This window comes from Euleptes europaea, chromosome 21 (assembly GCF_029931775.1).
Source record: "Euleptes europaea isolate rEulEur1 chromosome 21, rEulEur1.hap1, whole genome shotgun sequence".
Lineage (NCBI taxonomy): Eukaryota > Metazoa > Chordata > Lepidosauria > Squamata > Sphaerodactylidae > Euleptes > Euleptes europaea.
This window is the reverse complement of record NC_079332.1, coordinates 399956-410727: the sequence shown is the minus strand read 5'-3', so window position 1 is coordinate 410727 and position 10772 is coordinate 399956. Positions and strand designations below refer to the sequence as shown.

At 53.6% G+C, this 10772-nt stretch overlaps 1 protein-coding gene across 1 annotated transcript in view; it reads right to left on the bottom strand.

Moving 5' to 3' along the window:
- Positions 1–5209: 5209 nt before the first annotated feature.
- Positions 5210–10772, bottom strand: part of PRKCB (protein kinase C beta) — a 90339-nt gene continuing 84776 nt past the window's right edge. Inside the window, exon 17 of the mRNA XM_056866527.1 lies at positions 5210–5365. Coding sequence (XP_056722505.1) covers positions 5213–5365 — 153 coding nt within the window. The 3' untranslated portion in view covers positions 5210–5212. The remainder of the gene's footprint in view (positions 5366–10772) is intronic.

The following is a 10772-nucleotide window of genomic DNA, read 5'->3' as shown; positions in this document are numbered from 1 at the left end:
GTTTGTGGCGATCCTCAGGCCTCCACCTCTCCATTCACTTACTCACTCCTGTGCGGACTATCTCTTCTTACCTTATCAAGGAGCCCTCCTGCAGCCTTCAAAACAGCCGCACGCTCTTCTCTTCTCCTTCGATCAGTCCGTGTGGGTTTGGTTTCTCTCTCTTGCTATTTTAAGTCCTCTCACAATAACACCATGAAGATCAAAACAAGCTGTTCAGCATCTTCCTCCATTGCAAAGAGACCTTTTCTCTTTGCTGCTTGCATATCCTGTTTCTCTTTTGCATGGGCACCTGGCTGTTTTCCCTCCTGCCTGCTGAGGCAGATTTCTCGTTTTCTGTTCTTGAGACCTTCAAAGCAGTGGTGGATGGAGAAGGGGAAGGGGCCGTGGCTCAGTGGGAGAGCATCTGCTTGGCACGCAGAAGGTCCCAGGTTCAATCCCCAGTAGCATCTCCAGTTAAAGGGACCGGGCAAGGAGGTGATGAGAAAGACCTCTGCCTGAGACCCTGGAGAGCTGCTGCCGGTCTGAGCAGATCATACTGACTTTGATGGACCAAAGGGGTCTGCTTCGGTAGAAGGCAGCTTCATGTGTTCAAGGGCTGGCCTTGAACCTGAAAAGCTTCACCACTGAGAAGGCATTTGAACCCAGGCCTACCTAGCACTAGGCCAACACTAACCACTACATCACACCACCGTTCTAGAGAATGGCCCTCATAGAGTCATAGAGTTGGAAGGGACCCCCAGGGCCATCTAGTCCAACCCCCTGCACAATGCAGGAAATTCACAACTACCTCCCCCCTCCACACTCACCCAGTGACCCCGACTCCATGCCCAGAAGATGGCCAAGGTGCCCTCCCTCCCACCATCGGCCTAAGGTCATCAAATCAGCATTGCTGAAATGCTGCAGAAACGATTGGCAGGACCATCTCAAACTGGCCTTTGACAGTAATTGTAAAGATTTCCTCGGGACAGGGCGGGTGGTCCTTTTTCCAGCAACTCATAGCCAGGAAACTTTTATCCGCATGAAAGTTCAGCTGAGCCCCCAGCCAAGAACTCAACAGGGGCCCCCATGAAGTAAGCGTTGTGTGTTAAGTGCCATCCGACTCATGGCAACCCTATCAATGAAAGCCTCCAAAACGTCCTATCTTTGACAGCCTTGCTCAGGTCTTGCAAACTGAGGGCCGTGGCTTCCTTTATGGAGTCAACCCACTCTTGTTGGGTCTTCCTCTTTTCCTGCTGCCCTCAAGCTTTTCCTAGCATGGCTGTCTTTTCTAGAGACTCTTGCCTTCTCATAACGTGACCAAGTAAGCATTACTGAATGTATTGTGGTGTGACTTGCTTGTGAGTAGAGGTGCATAGCTGTGCCCTATCAGGGCAGCAACAAATAAACTTGTGGCCCCTTCCAGACCACACCAGTTTTGTTTCCGGTGTCAGCTTTCCTGAGTCGGAACAGGCTGAGGCTGAGACTGAAAGAGATCTTGGGGCCGCCGTGGGACGGCTCAACGCAAATATCAGCCCAGTGAGCAACGGCAGTGAGAAAAGCAAACCCTGCACTCGAAAATAAAACAGCCAGTATAGTAATGCCTTTGTGGAAAACTGTGTGGTGGCCTCATTTGGGATACCGTGTGCAGTTCTGGTCACGACATCTCAAAGCCAGCGTACTATAGTGGTAAAAAGCATCAAGGACAAGGATCGGGGAGACCCAGGTTCTAATCCTTGCTCTGGTGTGGAAACTTTCTGGGGTGACCTTGTGGGGAGGGGCTGTGGCTGAGTGGCAGAGCATCTGCTTGGCATGCAGAAGGTCCCAGGTTCAGTCCCCGCCAGCATCTCCAGTTAAAGGGACCGGGCAAGGAGGTGATGGGAAAGACCTCAGCCTGAGACCCTGGAGAGCCGCTGCCGGTCTGAGTAGACAATACTGACTTTGACGGACCGAGAGTCTGATTCAGTATAAGGCAGCTTCATGTGTTCTTGTTCATGTGTTCATGTGACCTTGGCCAGTCTCTCACGCTCAGCCTAGCCTACCTCCCAGTTGTCGTGAGGAAAAAAACAGGGGAGAATGATGTACGCTGCTTTGGGTCTCTTCTGGGGAGAGAGGCAGAATATTTTAAAAAGCACATGGATGGATGGATGGATGGATGGATGGATGGATGGATGGATGGATGGAAGGAAGGAAGGAAGGAAGGAAGGAAGGAAGGAAGGAAGGAGAAATTGCAGAACTGGAACAAAACACAGAAGAGGGCCACCAAAATGATTGGGGCCGGGGTTCCAATTCTGCACTGTAACACTGCATGAAATGCCCACGGCGTGTGCACAAAACCAGGGTTGATGGTTGTGTGTGGTTCAGCTGCTCATATCTGGCTGTGGGCTGCAGTCCTAAGCAAATGGATTCAGAAGGAAGGCTCTTTGTAAATCCGTGCCTCTGCGCAGGGGGGGGGGGCTGGGCTTCTTTTGCTGCCACGGCCACGCTCAGACATTTGGAGAAGCATTCCTACTGCCCGCGAGATGACAGCTCCGGCTGGGCTCTGAAATGTCCTCTGCCGGCCGGCCAGTGTGATGGGCGCTGACGTTTTAATCAAGAAGCCCAGGGAAAAGGAAACGGGCACCCAGCGGTGCTCTCTGCCATTGCAAACGATTTGGAAAGGGAGGGTGTCCGCTTCAGCAGCCAGCAAGGAGTCCACAGACGAGATTAAGGCAGCTTCAGGCAAAAAAAAAAACCGTTGGCTTCAGGGGAACAGTTAACACAATGTCGCTGGAAGGGGGGGCGCCAACGCGAGCCTGGCCTCAGCCCGACACAAACCTCCCCCTTATAACCCTCCCCTTTTAATCTGGCACCGTTTGCAGCTCTTTCCCCACTTTGGTTGCTCCAGAACGTTGGGGCTTGGATGTGTGCATGACAGGACAGGACCGGCGTTTCCTAACTGGGGACCTGACAACTAGACACTGAGAATCAGGGAATGGGTCCTCCCCTGCGCCAGAGCTCTCAAACGTGCCCCATAGTGGGAGGGGGGCAGCCGCCTCATGCCTACAGCAGCTGGCCCTGGTTTCTGAACACAAAGAAGGAGGAGGAAGAGGAGGAGAAGAAACAGGAGGAGGAGGAGAAGAGTTGGTTTCTATATGCCGACTTTCTCTACCACTTAAGGAAGAATCAAACCAGCTTACAATCACCTTCCCTTCCCACAACAGACACCCTGCGAGGTAGGCGGCGCTGAGAGAGCTCAAAGAGAACTGTGACTAGCCCTAGGTCATCCAGCTGGCTTCATGTGATGGATTAGGGAAACAAATCCAGTTCACCAGATTAGCCTCCGCCACTCATGTGGAGGAGCGGGGGATCGAACCCGGGTCTCCAGATTAGAGTATACTGCCCCTAACCACAGCTCGTAACCACTACACCACACTACAGAGGGTACAATCGAATGCACACTCACCTAACAGCAGGTTCCGCTGAAGACAGCAGGATTGACTTCCAAGTACAAGAAGTCTACGACCTGGCCCTCAGCCCAGAGCCCCATACACTGATGTGGGGCTGCCCAGCCGCCCACTCTACTGGAGGGGTCGCTTGGGTGAGCACACAGGAGCATGTGCCTGGAGTGTGTGTGTCCCCCCCCCCAATGCAAGAGCAGAGCTTCAGTGTTGTGTTCGACTTCCCCAATCACTGTGCACCGGTCAAGAGAATGGGCCAGGCCTACGGTGGGCAAGAGGAGAGCATCGTATCTGCGGTGAACCCTTGTCTCCTGGGGGGGGGGGTAGAATAGCAAGTAGACTTCCTTTGCAGAGCATTAATGCGCTTTCCCCCCTCCCACAATATACAAATAATATTATCTCTTGTAAAAATTGGAAGCTTTAACAAACATCCTGAACAAAACAAAACCCCTCAGTCACAACTCTAAAACCCAGTTCAAGAAAGACGTGCCGCGATTTGTAATTTAGGCACATCCAGTGCTTGTTCAGAAGCTTAAATCAATCAAGATTCCCCCCACCCCATTCCCAAGTCCCCCACAAACACACAACGCTTTTCCGCAGATGAAAGTCCATCTTGTTTTCTGGCTGGGCTTTTCCAGATGGCACTCTTTCTCATTCAGCCATAAGGACGCTGAAACTGTTTATTAAAAATACCAGCAGGATTTTAAAAATAACATTCTGATTTCCCCCCCACCCCCCTAAGTAGGATACATATGGTTTGGTATTACTAATTGCAAAAAAAAGAGTAAGCCCTGCAACCAAGACCTCTTTGCGAGCCCCGAGGCTTGGAGAGAGTCGCCGCCACCGGTCACCACCAGAGAAAGCGGCCGCCGCCGCAGCAGCATCCCTTCCACAGTGAAAAACGGATCTCACCTGTGCTTTGGAGGAATTCCAGCAATTCCTCCCAAACCCATTTCGAAACATTCCTTTTAAAAACAGAATTCGACAAAGAGCACCGCTAAAGCAACACACTGCCCCAGTTCTTTAAAAATGCCACCTTTTTAACACCCCCCACCCCCACCCCCACAATAGCTTTTAATTTACAAGGACTGGAATGGAGGTTCCTTTTCGGAAGCCCCGTGCCTGGAATAGGGGCACAGTCGTTCCCGGCAGCTCAAGAGGAAGACGGGTTCAGTGCAGAGTTTGAAAGACTTAAGAAACAAGACGCCTTCACACACCAAAGGGGTTGACTGGGTTTAGTTCCAACTCGAGCAGAGAGTGAGAGAGAGAGAGAAGAGAAAAAAGGACGGCGTGTCGGACAAGAGCGACAGTCATTGCGGAAGCAGCGGCGGCAGGAGAACCAGCGACAACAGCAGCAGCAGCAGCACAAAGGGTGAGGGGGGTAGCGACCATGCGTAGCATTCAAAGAAGACACGACACACCAGCATCTCCGTCGCAGAGAAATTCGAAAAATTACAAAGACCGTAGCAAACGTCGTATTTTTGGGGACAAAGACTCGGACATAGTTCAAAACTCTATGGGTAGCCACCGGTTGGAAGTTCTAGAAAAGCTACCCTTTGGCTGACACAAAAAAAGGGACAAACTCAAACGCATCTCCAGAGACAGGTCAAAAAGGCAAGCGGGTCGACTTGTCTACACACAGAGGAGCAGGCCCCCACCCCTAAAGACAAGCCTCTTTGCCGAGGAGGGTATAGGAGGACGGAGGAAGAGAGGCGCGCCCCTGAACCCGGAAGACTTGAGTCTCCTGCGCATGGAGCGCAAGGCAATCTGGAGTCCCGGCCTGCGCGCCAGCCTGCCTACACGTGAATGACAAACTCAGGGTTAGTGTAGGAGAATCCCGCAAACTCATTCTGGTCCAAGTTCATGATGAAGAGCTTGTCCGTGGGCGTGAGTTCCACGGGCTGCCTCGTGAACTCTTTATCGAAGTTGCAAGTATCGCGTTTATCTTTCTGTTGGACAGAGAGCACAGAATTAACAACAGCAGCAACAACAGCAGCACACAGCAAGGGAAGGGAGACAAGTTCGGAAAAAGCCCGGCCGGGGAGCTGCTGGCCACACGACGGCAGTTAAGATGACCCGGAAAGCCTCGCAGAGACTTTGCATGGGGGGTGGGGGGAGAGGCGGCCAGGAGTCCGTGGGGCAGCGCTTGACATAACCAGCTGCTCTGCCCGCCTTCTGTTTGGCTCCTGGCACAAGGTGAGCCACGAGCAGCACCGAGCACGCTTGCTTTGGGCCTCTTGGAGAGAAGAGCCAGGCAGGCACACCGTGGAAGAGAGAGGGGGTCCGAAGTGGAGTCCTGGGCCCGCCAAGGGCCAACGTTCCTAGCTCCTGCCCTTTCACCACCCACCCACCCCCGGCAGTTTAATTCCTCTCCTTTACATCCCCCCACCCACCCCCAGGGCTGCTGTTGCCGGTCTCCCTCCCCCTCCCACTCAATTCGCACTCGTTCCTCACAAGCAGATTTCCAGAAGGAAGAACTAACAGCCCAACACCGGAATTCGGAGGAGCAGAAACGCGGAGCCCTCCGTCTCTCTCTCTCCCTCACCAAACCTGCTAATTGCTCACAATGGCAGCTGCCTCCAGAGCCAGGCAGAGCCGGGGGCTGCCGGTGACTCACAGACTGACCACATGCTGCCTGATGCAGAGACGCTTTTGGGGGGGGTGGGGGTGGGCCGGGACCTCAGCCAAAGCCTCCCGCAGGAAAAAAACACCGCTGTGGGCTTTGCAACAGCCGACGAACACAGGATTTCTTGTTTTGCTGCTCCAAGAACCGAGGATCAGAGAGGAAGGAAGGAAGCTTGGTGGATTTGGATTTAGCAAAGATGGGAGCCCCGCTGTTTTTCTGTGCAAACCCCTGAAGGTATCTGGCAGAAGGAGGGATTCCCACTAGCCTCTCTCTTCGAATAGTGACTGCATCTACAGGAACACAGAGCTCAGTTCAACAGAGGCCCAGGTTCCCTGGGACCCTCACTCCTCACAGCTGTTCCAACAGGCATTGCCTCTGGAAGCCACCTGGCCAACCTGCTCCATCTCCCAGGTGTTGCCCCTGCAGGGGCAAACCCCTGAGGGGACTGGGCGGAGAGGCGAGCATTCATCTGGTGCAGCCAAAGGTGACCCAAGTCTACTTGGCCGAGAGGTTCTTGGGAGGTGGACATAAGACGGAAGGAGAAGGGAGCCCCAGGTGGGTAACCACGGACCACTATTCTTTCCCCACTCAGCATGTTCCATCAAAAGGTCCCAACAGCCCTGAAGGACCCACACCCCACTGATTTCAAAGGGGGGCTGCTGGAGGAGGAACTTTGAGGCTTGAAGCTCCTGTTGGGAGTTGGTCCTCAGACCAAGCTCCTGGCGTCTCCACTGGAACTTAGTTCAACAATCTTTAAGACATTTGAAATATAGCAAAATTACAAAATTTGGATGTGAAATTTCACCTTGGGACTTTACACATTTGGTTTTGAAGCCTCATAGTGATGTTCACTTTTTACAAAAAAAACCCCCCAAATATCTTGTTGATACATTTAAAAAGTTTTTTGGGGGGTGGTGGGTTGAGAACACTTTGCTCAAGAATTTTCCTTCAATACACTTTTAAAGTTCACAGCGTTAAGGATTTCACTTGCCAAGTTCCGTAGTATTTCTAAAAAAGAACTCACACATTTACATAGTATTCAGTGCTGGAAATGTTTCCCGGTTTGAACCGTACAACTGAGATTTTTGCCAGCGGACTGGAGATCTTGCTTGCAAGGTGTGCTTCCACCCCCTTCCCCAGCAGCTACTACCTGAAACACGTCACAGGGGTTACCGTTCTGACCTACTTGCAAATAAACGGAGGTTTCCTCAAAACAAGATTTCTTAATTTTTATTTTATAATGGTATCTGAAAAAAATTGGCACGTTAACAAAGCAAACCGGGTAGGTGAGAGGCCCACAAACACATAGCGGGGGGGGGGGAGCCCAAAGGGGGAAGGAAGCAGGCAGGACGGGGCTATCGCCAGAGGGTGGGTGGGTGGGTGAGGAACCAAGGCCCGGCCTTTGCTCTTCTGCGGACAGTTCCCAGAAACACGCACAACTCAAGATCCCAGCGGCAATTCTTTGTTATTCTCAGAAGAATATTAGTCGAGACAAAAATACTTTACAGCTTCAGTCAAGTTACACAAATACTGCTTGGTTTTTTTTTTTTTAAATATCAGCTTCATTTTTAGTAAAATACTTCGATTTTTGACACACTTAATAAGCACAGTGGAACAGACGGAATGTCATTTTGGCAACTGGACAAGACACCTGCCCACCCCCCTCCAGTGTTAAGGAAAGAAACCCCCTTACAAAGGTTTGATATGAAAAATAACATGACATGGATGGGCGATACTGGGGTGACCAAGGGTGCCGAAACATGCCCAGGGGCAGGAGGTCTTCTTGCCCTCCCGTCTGGATGTGGTTGCCTTTGCCACGGAGCTCAACCTGGAGACCAAACTGACCCAGACTGCAAGGAGACCCCCACCCACCCCCCATTCCCCGCCCTTTCTGGGCCTTTTCTTCTTTCGGAGCCCTGAGAGCGGATTGCAAAAGAAGGGTGTGTGTGTGGGTGAATCCACGGAGATTTTGTGAGAGGAAGCTAAATAAGACTTGAGAAGTCTCTCGGGGGGGGGTGACACCCCTCCCTGAACCCCTTCCACTCTGCTAAGGCCTCGGTTGAGCGTGGGGGTCCAGCCCACACCTCATTCTCAAAGCCGTGGGTGGAGAGTGCGAGGACACAAGTGAACATGCCGGTCACCAGCTGCCGGTCTACCTATTAGGTAGCACGGAGTCTCATCTTTCCTCCAAGGAGGAGTTCAGAGAGGCCTGCCTGGTTCCCCCACCTCCCTGGCTAAGGAGAAGGAAAGGCGGCTGCCCCAGACGCGGCGACCGTGGGAATCTTCCGGACCCGGACAGAAAGGCCGGCCACGTTCAGGTCCAAAGAGGAAAGTAGCGGAATTGGAACACCCAATCCATACAGTGGTACCAGGGTACCGGGGGGTGGGTGGGGAATCGATTTGAAAGTGGCACATCAGCAAAAGCTGTTCGTGCCACATGCTCCCATGAAGCGAAGGTGGCCACGATTCCAAGCCCAGCCCATTTAGTCATCATGGGCAACTCCAGTCTTGAGAACTTTCAGTAGGTGACTGGGTTGCCAACTCCAGTTCCTGGAGATCTGGTGGTGGAAGATGCAGGTGACTGAACCTGGGAACTTCTGCATGCAACGTGGATGGCGTCCCCTTAGCCGCACAAACCCTTCCGCCTCCCTCCTTACGGGCAGGGTCACCCAAAGCCACAGGATCAACTGGGCGTTAACAAAAATGTGACCACTGCCGTACGAGGGCAAACCTCCAGCTGCTGTGGAAACGGTCTTTGTGCCGGGCCCAGTTTGCACGAAGGGAAAAGTCCGTTCACACGTGCAAAAGGGTCCAAAGTGCATCACCCCTCAGGCAGACAGAGACCCTGCCAGTGCGCAGACACAACACCTTTGTCTTGCTCACACGACACGGCAACCACATCCGGTCCTTGGATAAACCACAGAGTGGGGCTGGTCAGAGCATCTCTGGTCTTTCCCCAGCGATTCTGCTGGCACCAAGCCAAAGACGGCGGCCCTGGATGGGTTTGCCACGGGCACACCAGCCGTTCTTTCTGAGCCTCGCGAGTCTACGAGCCGCCTTCGACCCCTCCCTCGAACGGTCCTGCTCCACCACGGCATGTTTTTTGAAATACGGTCACTCCAGTATCCCCGGAAAAGAAATTCAAAGCAAAGGAGGACGCCACCACCACGATAGCTGCAGGGGCCAGATGGTCACGGGGGGGAGGGGGGGTGCGAGAGGGTGGATGGAGAACGGTCTACAGCGGCTACTTAGCTCTTGACTTCAGGCTTAAAAAACACAGAGTTAACAAAGGAAAATCCTTCGAATTCTGATTGGTCAATGTTCCTGATGACTTCCTGGTCGGGTGGCGTTAAGACAGGTGGGTGGCGGGTGAAAAACCGGTCGAAGTTTTCAGCGTTCCGTCCGCACTATGAGAGGGGAAGAAAAGAGCGCAATGGTAGGTGCGGCAAAAATGAAAGGAAGATGCGAGCGTGCAATTTGGGGGGTGGGGGGAGGTGGGCTGCTGCATCCCCCAGCCCAGCCACACACAAGCCCCCTCCCCCCCACCCCCACATCAGGCAAAGTCCCCACGATGAGGAAAATGGGAGCACAAAAAAAAAAAAGAAACAATGCAAAATACTTATGACTCCTTTGGCAAGAGGTTGCCGTTGGTTTCCACCACGGAGCATTTTGTCATGGAGGGTGCTGGGGGACTGAAGGACCATGTGCCGGCTGGCCGGCAAGTAATTGGAGGCGGATGAGATGGGCAATTACTTGCGGGGCGGAGGGCCGGCGGCATGCAAGACCAGGCCTGCCCCAGAGCGTGCCACATGCAAGGGTGGTGGTGGGTTTCTTCCAAACAAGGCCCCCTCGCCGGCTCTTACTAGGCGCTTCCCCTCCAAAGGGCCGGTCAACTCAGCAACGCTGCTGCAGCCGCCGCGGGGAGTCCCCGACCCCGTGCCGGGCCCTCCGGCATCTCTCCGGGAAAGAGGATTTGGCAGCTCTCGGCCTCCCTCTGGCCAGTGGTTGAGCCATTCAGCAAGGCACCCGGGTGGCTGCCGGAGGAAGGCTGCCTTCGAAGACTCAAGAGCACCGGCCTTTGGAGCTGACCAGGGGAAGCCCCGGCAGAGGCAGGCAGGACAGCCATGCCTGCAGAACAGAAAGCACACCACAGCCAACGGGAGGCCCTGCAGAGAACGAAGGGCCCCCGCTCGTGTGCGGACGCCCCTCCTGCAAGACCGGGCAGTTTGGTTTGTCGTAATGCTAACGCCGTTCCTGCTGAATCCTTCCCTTGAAAAAAAAAACACCCTAACTAATCAACTGGCAGGTTAGCTTCAGCCCTGAATTGAGATGTGACGGGAACGTCTACAGGTGAGCATTTACAGCGTGACTCCTTCCCACCTGGGCGATGGACAAGCCCTGGCCCTGCTGTCGGCCGAGGCCCCCCCTCTCCCCGGTGTGGTTCTGCCTAGAGAAGAACCCCCCCACCCCTTTGACCTCGATGGGGCCACTCTTGTCCTGGAGCCAGCGACCACCCGCTTTTTCCAAACCCCACCACTTTGCATCCGAGAGCGCCCGGATGCATCGCTAGATCATCCCTCAGAAACCGAGAAAGGAAACTATTAATAGCACCCCACCGCATCTCAGCTGGCGTTTGACCGTCCCAACCGAAGGGCCTGTCGGCTCTCATAAGAATCAAAACCCTCGCCTTCCCTCGAATGGTGGGTGGACTGCTTTTGGGATCAGAGCGG